Source organism: Rana temporaria, chromosome 2, assembly GCF_905171775.1.
Source record: "Rana temporaria chromosome 2, aRanTem1.1, whole genome shotgun sequence".
NCBI classification, from domain to species: domain Eukaryota; kingdom Metazoa; phylum Chordata; class Amphibia; order Anura; family Ranidae; genus Rana; species Rana temporaria.
The window spans coordinates 66082905-66104622 of record NC_053490.1 but is presented as its reverse complement, the minus strand read 5'-3'; the positions used below and the strand labels follow the sequence as shown (position 1 = coordinate 66104622).

Below are 21718 nucleotides of genomic sequence, written 5' to 3'. Positions count from 1 at the left end.
TCCCCGCTCGTTTCCCGTGCCGAGTTTGAATACTGCGCCGACATATACCGAGCGCAGTACACTCGTGTATCGTCGGGCAGGCTCGGCAACTCTCACGCTGACGTCCTGTACGCTCAGCACGTCAGTAGGAGAGGCGCCGAGACTGCCCGAAGATACATGAGTGTACTGCGCTCGGTATATGCCGGCGCAGTATTCAAACTCGTGGCGGGAAAGTGGGTATCGGCGTATATCGCGCACCCACGATTTTGCCCTGATTTTCAGGGCAAAATAGTGCGCGGTATACGCCGATAAATACGGTATGTCATTTATTACATGTGGAATTAATACATTTTATATGCAGCAATCCCTGAACTTTTTCTTATATATATATAAAGATATCTATATCTATCTCTCTCTCTCTCTCTCTCTCTCTCTCTCTCTCTCTCTCTCTCTCTCTCTCTCTCTCTCTCTCTCTCTCTCTCTCTCTCTATATATATATATATATATATATATATATATATATATATATATATATATATATATGTATATATATATATATATATGTATATATATATATATATATGTATATATATATATATATATGTATGTGTTCAGATACTGGTCTGAGCCCACCTAGGAGCTGTCAGTGCAGAGCAGCAATTTTAAGCAGCCAAGGTTTTCCCGCCCCTTGTATAATGTATGCCTGCGGGGAGGGAAATTCAGGGTGGCTTATGACTGATGGCCCACAGGGACAGCTTCCTGGCAGGATAGCTCAGGCAGGTTCAGGACAGCATCCAAACAAGACTAAGCTCATCCCTAATGCAGAGGTGTGAATGCTCCCTTACATCTGCTGTAGGGCCTATTTGTACGTATAAATCTGTATATAAGTATGACTAAAGCCCAAACGTTATTTATTTTTAAATTTCAAGGTAAAGTTTAGATTCTTTATCACTAGAACATGATTGGCCAGACACCAAGAAATGAGGGTGACAGGTGTCACATGGACAGAAAAACAAACTCATGATGGTTCGAGACTTTCCTTACTTTACTAAAAAGTGTCTTTGTTGCTGTCTTCAGATTCATTTGAGAGACTTCCCTTCAGTTTCCCCCCTGATTCTGTGTCACTAGGACAGGAAGTGAGGGGGTTAGCTTACAACACAGACACGGAAACTGGTAAAAGCCCGACATGGGTTCTAAGTTTCTGTACCCTATCCAAAGCTAAAAAGCATATTTATTGCATTAGAACCCGAAAAAATTGAAAAAACAAAACAAAATACTCAACCCATATGAGAGGCGCCCGCTGTCTTTTCGCTGTGACAACTGTTATATAGGTAAGGGCGGCGCCACCCGCTGATGTAACCGGATGACCCTGCCCCCTCTGATGGCACATGACGTCAGAAGGGCGGGGTCACTTGGTTACGTCACCAGCTGCACCCCCCCCTCCTGTCCACCTGGCTCCATCCCTCCACCTGGCTGCACCCCCTCTCCTGTCCACCTGGCTCCATCCCACAACCTGGCTGCACCCTCTCTCCTGTCCACCTGGCTCCATCCCTCCACCTGGCTGCACCCCCTCTCCTGTCCACCTGGCTCCATCCCTCCACCTTGTACCATCCCTCCACCTGGCTACACCCCCTCTCCTGTCTACCTGGCTCCATCCCTCCACCTGGCTGCACCCCCTCTCCTGTCCACCTGGCTCCATCCCTCCACCTGGCTACACCCCCTCTCCTGTCCACCTGGCTTCAGTCCTCCACCTGGCTGCACCCCCCTCTCCTGTCCACATGGCTACACCCCTATCTCCTGTCCACCTGGCTCCATCCTCCCTCCACCTGGCTGCACCTCCTCTCTCCTGTCCACCTGGCTGCACCCCCTCTCCTGTCCACCTGGCTCCATCCTCCCTCCACCTGGCTGCACCTTCCCTCTCCTGTCCACCTGGCTCCATCCCTCCAGCTGGAGTTCTGGTGCTAAATTTGAATTAATTTAGATTCTTTTTTGGGGGGGGGGGGTGGGAGTAGCTGGACTCGCCTAGGGCGCAAAATAGTCTAGCACTGGCCCTGCCATTTCCAAAGAATCAGCGCACTATCAATCACTTTTCATTCCTGGTATTCAGGGTTTTTCAGGTGCAGCAGACTAAATTAATTGAATTGTCAGTGCTTCCCTTCACCTACACAATGGGGGTGCACAAATACTGCAGCTGCTGACTTTTAAAATAAGGACACTTACCTGTCTAGGGCGCCCGCGATGTCAGCACCTGCGATGGGCCGTAGTTTGGAGACCACAGATGTAGCCCATGTATTTGTGAGCATGATTTATAGACGTTCATATATCTGCTATTAAATATGTGACATACATAAACTAGAAACAAATCATCTGTGTAGTACAGCAAATAAAAATAACCCGGCACTTACATATGATTGTTCTGATTTGCTCTGTTTATTTATTTTTCATTTTATTTTAATTATTTCAGCTTTTCTCACCACAAGTGACTTCAGCATCCCAGCAAGACCCGCAAGACAATGAATTCAATATTGCTTCTGTGATATCAGAAATAAAAAGAGGAATAAAACTGGTAGGAGATATATAAACGTGTGTGTATGTGTATAGATACTGGAGTAGATTAATGTAGGAGATACGCCGTCGTATCTCTGAGTGTGCGGCGTCGTATCTATGCGCCTGATTCATAGAATCAGTTACGCATAGATTTGACTAAGATCCGACTGGCCTAAGTCTCTTACGCCGTCATATCTTAGTTGCAATTTTAGGCTGGCCGCTAGGTGGCGCTTCCGTATATTTACGCATCGAATATGCAAATTAGGTAGATACGCAGATTCAGAAACGTACGTTTGCCCGGCGCATTTTTTTACGTCGTTTACGTTAGGCTTTTTCCGGTGTATAGTTACCCCTGCTATATGAGGCGTATCCTATGTTAAGTATTGACGTCTTTCCCCCGTCGAGTTTTAAAATTTTTACGTTGTTTGCGTAAGTCGTTCGCGAATAGGGCTGGACGTAATTTACGTTCACGTCCAAAGCAATGACGATTTGCGGCGGAATTTCGAGCATGCGCACTGGGATTTTTTCACGAACGGCGCATGCGTTCGTAAAATACGTCAAATACGTGGGGTCACAGTAAATTTGAAAAAAAACATGCCCACACCATCCACATTTGAATTACGCGGGCTTACGCCGGACCACATACGTTACGCCGCCATAACATAGGGCGCAAGTTCTTTCTGAATACGGAACTTGCACCCTAAATTACGGCGGCGTAACGTATCTGAGATACGTTATGCAGCGCGGATCGATACTTCATTCTATCTGAATCCGGCCCACTGTGTGTACATATAGAGAGATTGAGAGAGAGAGAGAGAGAGAGATTACATCCTAGGAGTTGATTGACTATTTGCTTAGATAAGTGAGGCAGCACAGTGGGTTTGCATGTTCTCCCTGTGCTTAAGTGGGTTTCCGCACTCTAAAGACATGCTGGTAGGTTAACAACTTCAATACCGGACACTTTTAACCCCTTCTTGCCTTAGGGCTCTTTCACACGGTGCGGATCAGTAACGATCCACCTCCGTGTGTCCGTAAGCCCAGCGGGGACCGCTCCGTAAATCCCCGCTGAGCCGTCGGATGATAGGGCTGTCTTCGCACACTGTGCAGGGACCGCCCTGTCTTTTCTCTGCTCTCTCCTATGGGTGATCGGATGAACACTGACCTGTATGTCCGTGTTCATCCGATCCGCAGACGGAAGAAAAAATAGGGTTTTCTTCCGTCTGCAAAATCGGATGTTTGCGGAGGCGGATGATTACGGGTGTCAGCGGATGTTTATCCGCTGACACCCGCAATCACATAGGGACCAATGTATGTCCCTTTTTCATCCGCAAACGCATGGATAAAAAAGCGGACATATGGTCCGCACGTCTGAAAGGGGCCTTAATGGAAGTGGCTTTACAAGCATCTCCCTCTTTGTCCACTAGTACATCAAACTTTTTTGATATATGGACTAGGATAGGTGGTTTGCTCCATTGCTTCAGAAATTCTAGATAAAAGGTGCCTGAGGTATCCATATATTCATGGGACCATCTGGATACAAATAGACAAAAGTCCCAAATAAGTTTAGTTAGCTCGAGGCTGTTATGTAGGACCATGACCTCACTCTCCTTACTTTCTGATTGATCGCCCACACTTTCTGAGATGGCGGGGACACCGCCCCTTTTGCGGTGTTAAATAAGGTGCCTAAACTGGAAAAAAGATAACTTGTTTGATGATTTACCATCCAACCGTATCTTGATAGTGCAGGCCACAGCATCCACCTGTGTTTCACTAGCTGGGCTGGATGTTTTGATAAAAGGAGGATATTGTCTTGTTAGTGATAAGAACTGAGACCCAGTACTCATAAAGAAGCTCATAAAGAAGCTTGGATAGTGATCCGAGCCCTCGTGAGGGCTCTGAGGGAAGTGCAGGGTCCAAAGGGGAGACTCTGGAATTGTAAATGGATCTGATCGACCGAAAATCTCAGATACTTCTGTAACAGTTGTAGTATGGGTGCATGCAAGTAAGCATCCCTGAATCCCCAGGTATGTCTAATTCTGCTGTTCTGGGGAATCAAGTCTGACTTTCCCCCGTGACACGGGAAATGGCTTTCTGTACCTTTCTTCAAAGAGTTATTTACTATCAAAAAAACTGTATTTATACTAATTTTGTTTTGACAAAGTGTCAGCCTGTAGTTCTGACCACAATACCCATATGGCTATCACAAGTAGTGACATTAATCTTTCAATGTTGTATGGAATTGTATCCATTGCCATCTTACTGGTGAAGTCGGCTAAGAGCCATAATTCGTCCAAAGCCTTGACTATATTTTCCCTAGGGACATTTTGATAAATCACTGTTTTCGGTCCATGCCCGCAGGGCTTTGGATAAAGATTATAAGGCAATTGCTGACTTCCAGGCATTTATCCACCATTTGGCAAGCTCCTTTAAAGGAGTTGTAAAGGAAAAAAAATGTTTGCCTAAAATTAATGTCTGCAAGGTAGACAGACAGAATAGTGTAATGATTCTGTTAAAAAAACGAGTAAATACCTATTAACCACTTCCCGCCCAAGGACGTCATATGACGTCCTGGACTTTCAGTGGGGATATCTGAATGATGCCTGCAGCTACAGGCATCATTCAGATATCCATCTCTTCAGCCGACGAATCCCTGCACCATAAGAATGATCATAGCGGCGGTTCCGCCGCTTGATCGTTCTTATAGGCGGCGGGAGGGGACGCCCCCCCTCCCGCTGCCATCCGGTGCTTCTCCGGGCTCTTCTTTGCCATCGGAGACCTGGAGAAATGATCCGCCGGCGTCCGATGGAAACCACAGAGTAGACTGGTGACCAGATGGTCACCAGTCATCTCTATGATCGTCGGAGGCCCGTGCACGATGTTATGACGTCACGCCCGGGTCCTGGAATGTAAACACAGCCGCAATCGCGGCTGAAAGCATTAGATCTGTGAATTTTTTTTCACGATCTAATGCTTTCCAGCCTGGAGGAGAGATGTGGGGTCTTATTGACCCTGCATTTCTCCATAAAGAGTACCTGTCACACACTATTCCTATTACAAGGGATGTTTACATTCCTTGTAATAGGAATAAAAGTGATCAAAAAAAAAAAAATTACAAACAAAGTGTGAAAATAAAAGAAATTGAGTAAAATAAAAAATAAAATAATAAAAAAAAATGTTTTAAACGCCCCTATCCCCGGTAGCTCGCGTTTAGAAGCGAACACACACGTAAGTCCCGCCCACATATGTAAACGCCGTTCAAACCACACATGTGAGGTATCGCCGCATGCGTTAGAGCGCCAGCAACAATTCTAGCACTATACCTACTCTGTAACTCTAAATTTGTAACTTGTAAAAAAAAAATAAGCGACGCCTATGGAGATTTTTAAGTACTGATGTTTGGCGCCATTCCATGAGTGTGCGCAATTTTAAAGCGTGACATGTTAGGTATCTATTTACTCGGCGTAACTTCATCTTTCACATTATACAAAAAATTGGGCTAACTTTACTGTTTTGTTATTTTTGAATTCACAAAACTGTTTTTTTTCCCCCAAAAAAAAGGCGTTTGAAAAATTATTGCGCAAATACTGTGCGAGATAAAAAGTTGCAACTATATCACCTCCGGCATTCTAGTTTCTGTTCTCTCATTCACTTCCTAGTTTGCATTGTTCGTTCATGTACTGTAAGAACTACATTTCCCAGTATGTATTGCGGCACGCCCAGTAATTCACACCTCCTTGAAGTCTCTAAGGCCCCGTACACACGACCAAACATGTCTGCTGAAACTGGTCCGCGGGCCAGTTTCAGCAGACATGTTCGGTCGTGTGTAGGCCCGAGCGTGCAGGATTCCAGCAAACATTTGCCCGCCGGGCCTTTTCCCAGCGGACAAATATTCCTGGACTTGTTTTAAAACAGTCCGCTGGAATCCTGTCCCCTCGGACATGTTCGGTCGTCTGTACAGACCTACCGTACATGTCCGAGCGCCCGCCATCCCTCGCATGCGCATGCATGCATCCCTCGGACACGCCCTGCGTATTGTTTACGCGCGGATTTCTGTACGATGGTTAGTACAGCCATCGTACAGAAATCCCCGGCCAGACATGTACGGTGAAAACGGTCCGGCGGACCGCTTTCATCGTACATGTTTGGTCGTCTGTACACGGCCTAACACATAGAGAGCGTCCTGCCGCACAGATGTAGTTCCCAGGATGGGGTGAGCACGCCACTGACCACCACAGTAAAGCCTCCCTTCACGGTGGTCAGTAAAATCAGACAAGCAGGAAGTGAACAGAACAGAGAAGAAATAGAGCAACTTCTGAGCAAAAACGAACAATGAGGAAGTGAAAAGAGGAATGTCTGCAGGTAAAGGATGCTTATTATGAAAAAAAAAATGCCTTTACAACCCCTTTAAGTTTGGGACTATTCGTCTGTCTTAGGCCCCGTACACACGAGAGGATCGATTCGCTGAAATTTATCCGCGGACCTGTTTCAGCGGATAGATCCCCTGGTGTGTACGATCCAGCGGATATTTTTCCGCGGATTTTTTCCCCCGGGGATGGATTTACAGCGGATCAAGATTTCTTAGCATGCTAAGAAATCTATCCGCTGGAATCCAGTCCAGCGGATTGATCCGCTGGTCTGTACAGACTCAGCGGATCAATCCGTCCGATTGCATCCCTCGCATGCGTCGTAATGATTCGACGCATGCGTGGAATTCCTTATATGACAGGGTCGCGCACGTCGCCGCGTCATCATCGCGGCGATGGCGCGACACGTCACCGCGGAGGGAATTCCGCTGGGATTTTGATATCATGGTTAGTACAACCATGAGATCAAAATCCGCCAGAGGATTTATCCGCGGAAACGGTCCCCCGGACCGTTTCTGCGGATTGATCCTCTCGTGTGTACTAGGCCTTAGGCTCCATTCACACCTAGGCAGACAAATTGGCGGCGTTTTGTCGCCGCAAATCGCGGTACAAATAGCGGCGTTTTGTACCGCGATTTGCGGCGACAAAACGCCGGTATTGTCCGCCTAGATGTGCCCCAGATTGACCCCCTCTATGGAGATGGTTGCCATCTCCTAGCCGAACGCCGAAAGCCGCCTGAAAAAAAGGTCCGGGACCTTTTTTCAGGCGGCAGGCGTCCGGCGTCCGGCGTTCAGCGTGGAGATGTGAACCATCTCCATAGAGGGACATGTGTTTTCATCCCTCTGGCGGCAGCGGCGTAGCACTACAGGCGTAAAAACGCCTAGGTGTGAATGGGGGCTAAAGCAGGGATAAGCAATTAGCGGACCTCCAGCTGTTGCAAAACTACAAGTCCCATCATGCCTCTGCCTCTGGGTTCATGCTTGTGGCTGTCGGAGTCTTGCTATGCCTCATGGGAATTGTAGTTCTGCAACAGCTGGAGGTCCGCTAATTGCACATCCCTGGTCTAAAGGATCCTCAATTGAGGATGAATCATCGATTGGTGAGATTAAATTCTTTGTTATACGAACCACTTCCTTGTCTACCTCCAGTGGACTGCCTGGCATTGCAGAATCTTGTGGATAAAGTGGATAAAGTTTTCCTCTAATTTTTAATATGATGATCGACGTGCGCAGCCCTGAAAGGTCAATGCTTCCACGCATGCGTCGAATCACTTCGACGCATGCGAGGGCTTTCGGCCGAGCGGACATGTCCGGTGAGTCTGTACAGACGACCGAACATGTCCGACGGACAGGCTTCCAGCGGACATGTTTCTTAGCATGCTAAGAAACATTTGTCCACTGGAAACCTGTCCGATCCGCCGGAAAATTGTCCGGTCGGCCGTACACACGACTGAACATGTCCCTGAAACTGGTCCGCGGACCAGTTTCAGCGGACATGTTCGGTCGTGTGTACGGGGCCTTAGAAGTAAATTACAAACAGACCTTAAAAATCTAAGCAAGCACGAATTCTCTTGGTGGGGCAGATTATCTGCTTTCAAAATGATTCATCTTCCACAGGTGTTGTATTTTTTTCGGAATTTACCTATTACTATTCCCAATATTTTTTTTTAAATCCTTGCAAACACTTTTATCCAAATTTATTTGGAAGGGAAAGAGGTCTAGATGTGCTCATAACAAATTAATTAAACACTGAGGGCCAGATTCATAAAAGAGATACGATGGCGTATCTCCTGATACGCCATTGTATCTCTGAGATACGACGGTCGTATCTATGCGCCTGATTCATAGAATCAGGTTACGCATAGATCTCCCTAAGATCCGACAGGTGTAAGTGACTTACACCGTGGGATCTTTAGGCTGCAATTCTAGGCCGGCCGCTAGGTGGCGATTCCATTGCGGTCGGCGTAGAATATGCAAATGAGTCGTTACGCCGATTCACGAACGTACGCTTGCCCGTCGCAGTAGATTTATGCCGTTTGTGTACGAGATATGCGGCGTAAAGATAAAGCTGCCCTCTAGGTGGTCTAACCAATGTTAAGTATGGCCGTCCTTCCCACGTCGAAATTTGAAATTTAACGTCGTTTGCGTAAGTCGTCCGTGAATGGCGCTGGACGCCATTAACGTTAACGTCGAAACCAATGACGTCCTTGCGACGTCATTTAGCACAATGCACGTCGGGAAATTTTAGGGACGGAGCATGCGCAGTACGTTCGGCGCGGGAACGTGCCTAATTTAAATGATACTCGCCCCATTTGAATTAGGCGGGCTTGCGCCGGGCAGATTTACGCTACGCCGCCGCAACTTCGCAGGCAAGTGCTTTGTGAATCAAGCACTTGCCCATAAAACTTGCGGCGGTGTAACGTAAATGTAATACGTTACGCTGCCACAGAGATGCGCCGATTCTACCTGAATCTGGCCCTGAATGTCTGGAGGAGTGGGATACATTGACTTTCAAGATTATTATCATTCCTCCATTCTAACACAAGTGAGGGAGTGGTTTAACACTACTTCTACAACTAAATGGGGTAATATTGAATCTAGTTACTGTATGTATGGCCCAACCAATATTTGGTTATATGGGGCCATTTTGGGGGTTAAAATCCCAACACATCTACCACCTACAATGGCTGTTTCCATTAAAACATGGCTTAAATTCTTGACCTCTTATGAACTAACAGATCCCAGCATTGATATTAAGGTCCCTATCCAAGCTTTATACCTTCTTATTAGTCACATTCCGATTGCTTCCTGGCACAAAAAAGGCATTAATTATCTACAGGACTTTAACTCGAATGGATACATTAAATCCTTCCAAACTATTCAATCCGAATATGACCTACCTCACATTAATCATCCTCAATATGCGCAAGTGGTACATTGTTTATATAAACTAGGCCATTTCTTTAAGCTTATTAACACTTCGGCTTGGTCCTATTTGACATCACCAGTACAACAAAAAAAGAGGCATTTCCTTATTTTATAACTTGCAACAAAAACGTACTTTCACTAAATCTTCTTCTCATCTACAGTGGGAAAAAGACCTTAAATGTTCCTTTACAGAAAACCAATGGCATATAGCTTGCAAATCAATCTGCTTCTAAGTGCACCTCCCTATGGGAATTATCTACCAAAATGACTCTACGTTGGTACTATACTCCAGCAGTAATGTCCAAATTTAATTCCCAATCCCCTAACACATGTTGGAGACTGTGTACCACTAAATGGGACATATTTAATTTATTCTGGAGCTGCCCTAAGCTTAAAAACTACTGGACAAAAATTTTCCAAACAATCTCTGATTTGACACAAACACAAGTAACTCCCGATCCTGCATTGGCTCTGTTATCCCTGGGAATAGAAAAATTCCCAGCTAATCTACAAAGAACCGTAACTCACTTCCTCTTGGCGGCTAGACTATCTATTACTAGGAAATGGAAAGATTCTAAGGCCCCATGCACACGAGACGCTGCTAAACTCGAGTTCAGAGGCATTTGGGCATTTTTTTCAACTGCCCCTGAACACATTTAATGTTATCCTATGTGTCCATGCACACGATCACGTTTTTTGGCGTTTTAAAGCAGTTGGGTTTATGTCCGTTTTTTCAGACGCAAAATTTTGGGTTCAGAAGCGTTTTATTTTTGCGTTTTAAACTTTGGGAGGGTCTACAATGTCTTTGAGATAAGCGCTGACAGCCGCAAACGCGGCAAAACGCCGCGCAATTTGTGGCAAAAACGGGCGTTTTAAACGCCGGTTTTTGCCTTTGAAAACGTGAGTTTAGAGGTGTTTGTAATTGCTTCTCGTGTGCATGGGGCCTTATCCGCCATCTCCCGATGATGCTATTGACCTTACCAACCTTCATAACTCCTATGAAAAAATACTGGCATCATCCTTAGACTTACTTCATAAATATACAATCCAAAAGCCCCGTACACACGACCAGTTTCCTCGGCAGAATTCAGCTTCCGACCGAGTTTCTGGCTGAATTCTGCCGAGGAAACTGGTCGTGTGTACACTTTCGGCCGAGGAAGCCGACGAGGAGCTCGACGAGGAAATAGAGAACATGTTCTCTATTTCCTCGTTGTTCTATGGGAGCTCTCGTCCCGCCGAGCTCCTCGGCGGCTTCAGGGCTGAACTGGCCGAGGAACTCGATGTGTTTGGCACGTCGAGTTCCTCGGCCGTGTGTACGAGGCCATTGGGCTTCTTGGAATCTCTGGTACGATACCCTGTCATGATTTACTTCATTTAATTTAATACTAATATTTACTCTTTTTGTTTAGTTAACATTTATTATGGAAGGATTGCCTCCCGGGCACTATGAGTCCCCTCGGGGGTGTTCGGGAGGGTTCAGTCCTCCCTTCTACGATTGAAATTAGATTTTTGTTTCAACGTTGGATATTACTAGGAATTCTTTACCTTATTTAAACAATATTGTATGTACTTGACTTCGTAACTGGCATTGTATATGTACAATCGAAGATGTATGCTATTTCACCTCTTGTATACTGTAAAACATTATTATTTTATTTGCTACTATTGTAAAATGTTTAATAATACAATAAAAATATATTGAAATAAAAAAAATGATTGCGCAAATACCGTGCAAGATAAAACATTGCAATGACCGGCATTTTATTCCCTAGGGTGTCTGCTAAAAAAACATATATAATGCTTGGGGGTTCTGCGTAATTTTCTAGCAAAAGAATGATGATTTGTACATGTAGGAGAGAAGTGCCAGAATAGGCCCGGTATTGAGGTGTGTATAAAAGCCCGGTATTGAAGTGGTTAAACAACATTATTTTTATCAAGTTGTTATGGGTATAACAGTTCCACTTTAAGTCCCTTGTGATTGTTTTTCTGTTTTTACATTTGGCTGCACTTATGCCGCGTACACACGATAATTTTTCGGCATGGAAAAAAAAAAAAGTTTTTTGCATGTAGAAAAAATGAAGTTTTTCTCCAACTTCATCATTAAAACGACATTGCCCACACACCATCGTTTTTTTAAAATTCTCTAGCAAAGCGCGGTGACGTACGACACGTACGACGGCACTATAAAGGGGAAGTTCCATGCAGATGACGCCACCATTGGGGCTGCTTTAGCTGATTTTGTGTTAGTAAAAGACGATTTGCGCTTTTCTGTCTGTTACAGCGTGATGAATGTGCTTACTCCATTATGAACGCTAGTTTTACCAGAACGAGCGCTCCGGTCTCATAACTTGCTTCTGAGCATGCGCGGGTTTTTAACATCGTTTTAGCCCATCATTTTTTACAGCCCGAAAAACGAAAAAAAAATGTGGTGGTTTTTCGGAACTCGAAAAATTATGTGAAGCCCACACACCATCATTTTAAATTACATTTTTTAAAAATGAAGTTTTTTTCATGCCGAAAAATGATCGTGTGTACGCGGCATTCAGCTTTACTATTCATTCAAGCACTGCTCCTTTAAATTTGTATCCTAATTTTAATTTGATGTTTTTTTTGGGGGGGTGGGGGGGTTTCATTGTGCATATTTCTGAGCAACAAATAATTAAAATATTTATATATCTGTTCAATTTTCAGAGGTGTGGAATATGTAAGAAAGGTGGAGCTACTGTTGGCTGTGATCACAAAGAATGCAAAAGACAATTTCATTATCCATGTGTGACTGAAGCCAAAGGTAGAATTATAAGAGATGAGGAAAAAGAACAGTATATGTAAGTCCCATTTATATTCAACTTTTTTTAAGCTACGTATAATATGGGTGTCTTTCTATGGCTCCATAGCAAAGGGCTAACAAGGAGTAAAATCTTGACACTGAGGGAACCTTATTGCTATATTAAACTTTTAAATGTCACATACAAGGTTGTCTGCTTTTACTTTTAGCCGGTGCAGGTCCTATTTAGCTTTACATGGACTTTTTATTTTATTTTGGATACAATAAGGGAGGATTACAACCCTTGTCAGTTTTTTGCCATCTGTGTCCCATTGAAGACATTCCCCTTTACTTCCAGTCTCAGATCCAAAACAGGAAGTGATGGGAAATCCCTCCAAAGTGAGTGAATCCCTGGTTGTCACTAGAACTAGTGTACCTGTTGGAAGATTTCCTGCTATTACCATAATGTATATGCCTGTATAAAAATGCAGTATTTATCTACCAAATAGTGTTTTATAGTACTAGACCTTTCATACAACGTATACGTTGTTAGAATTGTTTATTTCAAAAGCCAGTTTAAAGAAGTAGTGTTAAAAAGTACTTGTGGGTTTAAATTTAACCAATCATTTTTTTCTGCATTCATTCTCTAAGTAATGGGGGTGTGCCCTTTGCCTACACACTGTTTTGCAAATAGGAGCCTCTGTTTCTCAAGAAAGCTTGGAGGTAAGTGCTACTGTTCTGGTGACAACCCAAAATTTTATTTTCACTTTTGGTGAATTAATAAACATGACAAATCGAGAGATTGTATCTTTCTCACGGGGACACAGACAATAAAAACAAAAAAAAAACCTGACAGGTGTTCTAATCCCTCTCCCCGCTATCCAAAACAAAAAAAATAAGAATTGCCTTTAGTTATACTTTAAAGGGTTAGTAAAGGTTCTTTTTTATTTTTTTTTAAATAACAAACATGTCATACTTGCCTCCACTGTGCAGCTCATTTTGCACAGTGGATCCTCGTCTTCTGGGGTCCTTCAGCAGCTCAAGAGCTAACCCCCTTCTGGAAAGCGCTCTCCCAAGGGGGATAGTTAGTGGGCGCGCTCCCGTGATACAGTCGGAAGCCATAGCCGCCAAGTGTATCACTCGGCCCGCCCCCCGGCACGCCACGTCATTAAGTTGATTGACAGCAGCGGGAGTCAAAGGCTTCGCTGCTATCAATCATCTAATGAAGAGCCGAGAAGACAGGGCCGAGAAGTCAGCGTGTTCATGACGCGGGACTTTCGAGGGCTCAGGTAAGTAAACGGGAGGGCTGGGGGCTTGTAAGCATCGGAAGTTTTTTCACCTTAACGCTGTCTCCTATGGAGAGGTCGGACAAAATTGGACAGCATGTCCGTTTTCATCAGATCTCACCCGATCCGATCCGCCATGGATGGATGGCGACGTATCGCCATCTGTCTGATTTTAGCGGATCAGATCAGGTCGGTTGTGAGCGGACATGTCACCGCCGACATCCAACGCTCCATGGAGATGTGTGGAGCGGCCATTCAGGTCCGCCGACAAAACTGACAGGCGGACCTTTCACCGTGTGAAAGGGGTCTTATAGGCTTACCTATAGGTACAAATAATCGATTGAAGTTTACTTCCACTTTAACAAAACAGACCTTGCTTGTTGTGATAGTGCATGAACTTCTCAAACAGAAAGCTTTACATAGCTGGATTATGTCTAGGCTCATCATCAATTATTCTCACAGTTGTTCTGCTTCACGTTTCGCTTATTCTGAAGTGGGATTTATATAAATGGTTTGTTATTCAAATGTTTGTTTTCTCTTTACAGTGTCTATTGTCGTGACCATGCCAACTGTAAGTCAAAATATTTGTTACCTTAAAAAAAATTGTTATGAATCTATCTCTTCAAATACAAAAACGTTTTATTTTTTCATGCTATTATTTTTAATTCTGCATATAATACGTGGTTGATACTGCCAATTCTACTTCTTCCTGGTTGTAAATTGACCATGCAAGAATGGAAGCCGATTCATGCTAGTGTGGTCAGTTTACTTACCATGTACCTCCAATCGAATTTACAGGCACACTGTGCAAGCGCACAGCAACCATGTATTTTACAAAATCTGTTTTGAGCCACGCTTTCTGCCCACTCCTCCTCACTTGATTGGTCGCCCTTTCAAGCCACCAGATTATTGTCATGCTAAAAATAAATTAGATAGGTGGTGCATAGTAAAACACACTGGGCCGTATTCAAAGAGATTTGCGCATTTTTTACGGAGGCGCAGGGCAACGATTTTACCCGGCGCCCCCGCAATTTTTTTGTGCTGCCCTTGATTCACGGAGCGTAGAGCGCATGCTCCGTCGGGAAACTTTCCCGACGTGCATTGCGGCAAATGACGTCGCAAGGACGTCATTTGCTTCAAAGTGAACGTGAATGGCGTCCAGCGCCATTCACGATTCACTTACGCAAACTACGTAAAATTCAAATTTCGCGACGCGGGAACGACGGGTATACGTAACATGGGCTACCCCTGCTAATAGCAGGGGCAGCCTTGCGCGAAAACCGCTGTACGTAAACGACGTAAATTGCGTACGCAGGGCTCGCGCAACGTTGTGAATCGGTGTTAGTATGCAATTTGCATACTATACACTGAGCACAACAGGAACGCCACCTAGCGGCCATCGCTAGAATGCAGCCTAAGATATGCGGGCATAAGAGCCTTATGCCGCGCAGATCTTAGGCTGCAGTCGGCGTAACGAGGTTCCTGAATCAGGACCACTCATTACGCCGGGGCAAGTAAGCAATTGCGCTGTGTAACCCATGGTTACACAGGCACAATTGCTTCTTGAATCCACCCCACTGATAATGTATTAAGCACACTACATTTGAGGACCTGTACATCAATAGAACCAAATACACTGTGTGGAATTTAGAAATAAACAACAAAAACCACTTTGAATAAAACACCACTGTGATGCCTAAACCAGTGATAATCAGTGATAGGTGTTTTCAGCAATATAAAGTAAGCTTGAAAACACAAAAAGTCCAATATAGTGAAGAGGCTAGTCCATGGGTCCCATAAAAGGTTCACAGCAAATTCCAGAGCCCGCCACCTTCACAACTAAGCGCTCACCTGCAATACTGACCTTCCACAGGTCAACATGGGTTTTCCCCTTTAAGGGGCTAAAGAAACCTCTGGTAGGTGGTTGGATCTTTAGTGGTAAGTAAATCCTCTATCTTCTGCGACAATCCTTATTGGTAGTACTCATAAAGAAATCAGAAAACTGAACTGTTTAAAACCACTTTAATAAAAACCATAAGAAATGACATTTTTTAGTGCACTAGCTCTGGGCACTCACATAGCACGCGTAGCACAATAAGGGTGTGCAGCCCCCTTAAGGATCGCTTGGATGTAGTACTAGCAACCACCAAACAGGGTGCAATCTTCCTCTGAAAGCGCGCTGACATCATCAGGCCTTGTCATGACTAGTTTTGTCACACTGCACGTGACTTTATCAAGGAGAGTTTTTGCCGTGCGCTTCGTTTCTGTAGAAACGCAATTCCTAGTCGACATGCGTCATCAAGCACAGGTAGTCTCGCCCAGGTGGTCATGCCCACCGGCTGCTCCTTGATGCACTATGTAGAGGATCAGCCTGGGGCAGGGTTAAAAAGGGGTTAATTGAAGAGGGCAGGTGCTTCCCCTTCAGACCTGCTTATTGCCAGCTGGGCTTAAAATGTCAGAGAGGAGTTGTGCGTTTGGAGAGAGAAACATAGCAGCATGCTGTGTCAGAGGATCCATTGCTGGATTGTGGCCTGCTGGGGTTAGCTAAATTATATAAAAGACTGTTGCTCTGGTTAGAGCGGTGTGTTGTGCACCCCAGCCTGTGGGTGCAGAGACTGAATTTTTACATACGTGCACCTGTATTGCAAGACAAGCCTGACGTTTCTTCTATTTTGTTTTGACGTTTTGCTGAATAAAGCCATATCTGTTTTACTGGACTGTCTCAGCTGGTTGTTCACCCCTCTGATCCTACATATCGGTGAAGAGTGTGGGCAGTTTGAGGGGTACAGGCCAATCCTATGTCCTGGGTGAAAGCTGCACAGGCAGTTACAGGGACCGCAAAGTTCTAATGTGCAGAAAATAATTGGCTAAACAACATAAGTGCTTTTTCCTTACCTCTACTTTACCTTATATTAGCAGGATAAAAAACTTTAAGCAGTAAAATAGTTCCTTTTGTATAGAGATGAGCACATCAGACCAAAACTAGGGACAACTGAAGCTGCATGAGGGACAGAGGGATTTGATCCTAAAAGGAGGGACAACTGGGCACTATGCCAAACACTGCTAGACCTCTGATGTACAGTAGCTCTCCAGTTCACAATAGAGAAAAATAGGGCCGAAACAACTAATCGATTATGAAATTAATCGATTACAATTTTCATAATTGATTAATCGGCCAGTAACATAATGGGGTTAAAAAAACTAAAATTAGCCCTTTATAGTACAAAAAGAGCAAATCGCTACTGTAAATATTACTTTCAATGTCCCACAGTAAAAAAAATGAACCCCTGAGGCCTAGTACACACGAGAGGATTTATCCGCGGATACGGTCCAACGGACCGTTTCCGCGGATAAATCCTCTCGAGGATTTCCGCGGATTTGGATCCGATGGAGTGTACTCACCATCGGATCGAAATCCGCGCCGAAATCCCATCGCGATGACGTGTCGCGCCGTCGCCGCGATGATGACGCGGCGACGTGCGCGACGCTGTCATATAAGAAATTCCACGCATGCATCGAATCATTACGACGCATGCGGGGGATCCATTCGGACGGATTGATCCGGTGAGTCTGTACAGACCAGCGGATCAATCCGTTGGGATGGATTCAAGCGGATAGATTTTAAAGCATGTCTTCAAATTTTTATCCGCTTGAAATCCATCCCAGGGGATAAAAATCCGCGGAAACAGATCCGCTGGATTGTACACACCAGGGGATCTATCCGCTGGAGCCGGTCCGCGGATCAATTCCAGCGGATGGATCCTCTCGTGTGTACGGGGCCTGACAGTAGTGATTATTTGCTCTTTTTGTACTTATTTTTGTTTTTTTAACCCCATTATGTTACTAAACATCTCAGGCTGGGGGTCACACCTCTGTTTTTTGGTGCTTTTTGCAGAAAAACACTACAGTTCATTTACATGTTTTCCTATGGGACACGTTCACATCCATGATTTTTTTTCAGCTGCTGCGTATTTGGAATAAGGGCAAGGAATCTGCCCAACAACAAATTGGCCCCCCAAAAAAAAATAAGAAATGCAATTTTTTTTTTTAAATGCTATTATCTGATTAATCGAAACAATAATCGGCCAACTAATCGATTATGAAAATAATCGTTAGTTGCAGCCCTAGAGAAAAATGAAGTCACTAATAATGAGTAGTAAATGAGCATATCAGCCAATTTAGATTTTATGGTAACTACCATAAACTGAAGCCCAGGCCTAGAAAACCACGTATTTGTAGACAGAACAGTTCTCATTTTATTTAGAAGGTCTAAGATTTTGAATCCACCTTAATTATTTCCTTCCAGGTGAACAATAAGTGTATCCAACACAGCTCACATTTGCAAAGAGGGAATATGATCAGCCAGCGATTGCAAATACATTCCCCATTCCCATTGAAATCAATGGGAAACCGCAGTAATACCGCCGGCAATGTGCCTCTGCAGAGGCGCATTGCCGGAGGTATTAATCCTTTTTCAGGCCACTAGTGGGGGTTAAAACCACACTGCTAGTGGCCGAATATCGTGGTAAATACAACGGTATAGCGGCAATAAAAATCGTGCCGCTATACCGCCACCATACCTCACATGCCCAGTGTGAAAGGGGCCTAACATTAAGGAGACTGACACAGTCTGTGTACATTCCCGACCCTCAGAGCCTTCACTCACCCCTAGTCCTGTGATGATGATGAGGGTCCTGTTGGAGTGATGTGGATCACGATGTCAGGCCCATGGTAGCAGCTTCAGACCCGCTGCCTACCTGGCTCACGCTGGCAGGAACAGTGGCCCTGTGGGTGTCTGAAAAAGAGTAGGGCCTCTTTATCCTGTGTATTCTTTCACGGTAGCTTCTGTCCTGTTGGCCTGTGCGCTGATACTTCCAGTCAGCGGTCCTCCTTTTCTGGTCCCTGTAAAGTTCCAGTGGTGATGGGATGCTCCTATAGTCTTGCCTCAAGTATTGGTCTGCCTACCGGTGGAAGAAAAGTTCCCTGGCTGACCCAAGATAAGCTATTACCATCAGTATACAGGGCAGCCCTGGCACTTCAGGAATGAGAGGCACAGGGCCCACAGATGTAAGTGAAGATACAGCTGTCGCCAGTGAAAACTGAGGGTGGAAAAGTAAAAAATGAATTGATTAAATGACTGAGGCAAGCCTTCCTCCATGGGGAATTAATCAGTTGAAGTAGTCCATGAAGTAGAATATCCATTCTGGGCTGAGAGCAGGGGAGAATACAGAAGTGAGTCCAGCTGAGAGACCTGAGGTAAATGCTGACTCCGCCCAGTGACAGGAGAGGATGAGAGGATAGAAGTAAAAGGTTAAACTCATTGGCTAGATGTTTCCCGCCAAAGGATTTGTCACCTATCCAGTGCTCAGCAGCTCAGGTAAATCTTCCTAGCAACAACAGGCACCTTGTCACCTGAAACACAAAACAGAAAGAACCAGCAAAGCAGTGAAAGAGTCATGTACCTAAATTATTTTTTTAAAAGCCAGCAACTACAAATACTGCAGCTGCTGACTTTTAAAAAATGGACACTTACCTGTCCAGCGCGCCTGTTATGTCGTCAGCCGAGGAAGAGCAATCCCTAGTCCCTCGGCTGCACCCGCCACCATCCCCAGTTAGGGAATCGGGAAGTGAAGCGTTGCGGTTTCACTGCCCGGTTCCCTACCGCGCATGCGCGAGTAGCGTGCCGTGCCGTCACTGGTCCCCGCTCTCTCCTGGCAACAGTGTGTTTCCCAGAAGACAACGGGGGCTGAGGGTAGGGGCATGGCTGCCGCAGTTCCGTATTCCCAGAAGTGGGTGCAAATACATGTCTTAGACAGGTATATGCACCCCCTGCCCCCTGAAAGGTGCCAAATGTGACACCGGAGGGCGGGAGGGTTCCGAAAAGCAGAAACTCCATTTTTGGGTGTAGCTCCGCTTTAACAATCACTATAGCCCTCTGTTAAGCCCCGTACACACAATGAGATTATCAGACGAATGATCGTCCGTTTTTTTTTGCATGCTAATCGCACGTTGAATCTGATGAGTTTACTAAAGTCACAAAAATTCTCGTACGACAGAATAACAATTCGGAAGTGATGTCATGTGTTGTAATGCATTTGTATTGCATTTTCGAACGACAGCTGTACTGACTAAATGAAAATCGCACGATCTAGCATCGTACAAAAAAAAGTTCCATGCATGTCTGATAGAAAAATATCGGATGAACTGAAATGATCGGCTCTCAAAAGCTCTGTACTAATGATCTGATTATCGTACGATCGCTTCGAAAGCAACATTTTTCATACGATTTTCGGATCGTGTGTACAGGGCATTATGGCCTCTTTCACACGAGGCGGACTCCGTCGCTACAGAGTCCGCCAGCTCAGCGGGAGATCTCTCCGCTGAGCCGGCGGATGACAAGTTCCTCTCTGCTTACTGAGCGGGGAGGGGCTTGTGCAGCGCCATTGTCGCCTATGGAGAGATCTGATGAAAAAGGCATGTCCGTTTTCATCAGCTCTCACCCGATTCGATCCGCCATGGACGGATGGGGACGTATCGCCATACGTCTGATTTTGGCGGTTCGGGTCGGATGTCAGCGAAAATGCATGGATAGTCATGCATGGAGCGGTCGTTCTGGTCCGCCGACAAAACTGACAGGCGGACCTGAACGGTCCAACTGCGTGAAAGGGGCCTAAGAGTAACATTTATTTATAAAACAAATGGGCGTTAGAGATGACAATCCCATGGGGCCACTTCTCTATTTTATTCTTTAGTGGCCCTGACATTGTAGATGCATAAACCAATACACCAGCCGCATTTTTGGTTTTATATACAGTGTCTCACAAAAGTGAGTACACCCCTCACATTTTTGTAAATATTTTATTTTATCTTTTCATGTGACAACACTGAAAAATGACACTTTGCTACAATATAAACTAGTGAGTGTACAGCTTGTATAACAGTGTAAATGTGCTGTCCCCTCAAAATAACTCAGCACACAGCCATTAAGGTCTAAACCGCTGGCAACAAAAGTGAGTACACCCCTAAGTGAAAATGTCCAAATTGGGTCCAATTAGCCATTTTCCCTCCTTGGTGTCATGTGACTTGGTAGGGTTACACGGTCTCAGGTGTGAATGGGGAGCAGGTGTGTTAAATTTGGTGTTATCGCTCCCACTCTCTCATACTGGTCACTGGAAGTTCAACATGGCACCTCATGGTAAAGACCTCTCTGAGGATCTGGAAAAAAAAATTGTTGCTCTACATAAAGATGGCCTAGGCTATAATAAGATGCAGCACGGTGGCCAAGACCATACAGCGGTTTACCAGGACTGGTTCCACTCAGAACAGAACACGTACTGTTGTTGCCAGTGGTTTAGACATTCATGACTGTGTGAGTTATTTTGAGGGGCCATCTTTATGTAGAGCAACAATTCTTTTTTTTTTTCAGATCCTCAGAGTTCTTTGCCATGAGGTGCCATGTTGAACTTCCAGTGACCAGTATGTGAGAGTGAGAACGATAACACCAAATTTAATACACCTGCTCCCCATTCACACCTGAGACCGTGTAACCCTAATGAGTCACATGACACCGGGGGGGGGGGGGGGGGGATTGGCCTCTTTCCTCTCCTGACCTGTTTCCTTCCTTCTCTCTAATATAGTGCGCATATAAATGACTGTGATCTGTCATTGGACTGCTCAAATCCTAGGCACACAGTGCAAAGTATCAGGCCCTGTACACACGACCAGTTCATCCGATGAGAATGGTCCAACGGACCGCTTTTATCGGTCCACCGCTGAAGTGGCCTGATGGTCTGATGTGTGTGATGTGACGTGGTGATGTAAAACATACGACGTGCTGAAAAAAACGAAGTT

The 21718-nt window shown here is 45.0% G+C and overlaps 1 protein-coding gene across 2 annotated transcripts in view; it reads left to right on the top strand.

Annotated features, from left to right (window-relative positions):
- Nucleotides 1-21718, top strand: part of LOC120929095 — a 106596-nt gene that overhangs the window by 4659 nt on the left and 80219 nt on the right. For both annotated transcript variants that reach the window (XM_040340303.1, XM_040340304.1), the window contains exons 2-4: nt 2444-2545; nt 12509-12642; nt 14413-14438. In XM_040340303.1, the coding sequence (XP_040196237.1) occupies nt 2444-2545; nt 12509-12642; nt 14413-14438 (262 nt within the window). The remainder of the gene's footprint in view (nt 1-2443; nt 2546-12508; nt 12643-14412; nt 14439-21718) is intronic.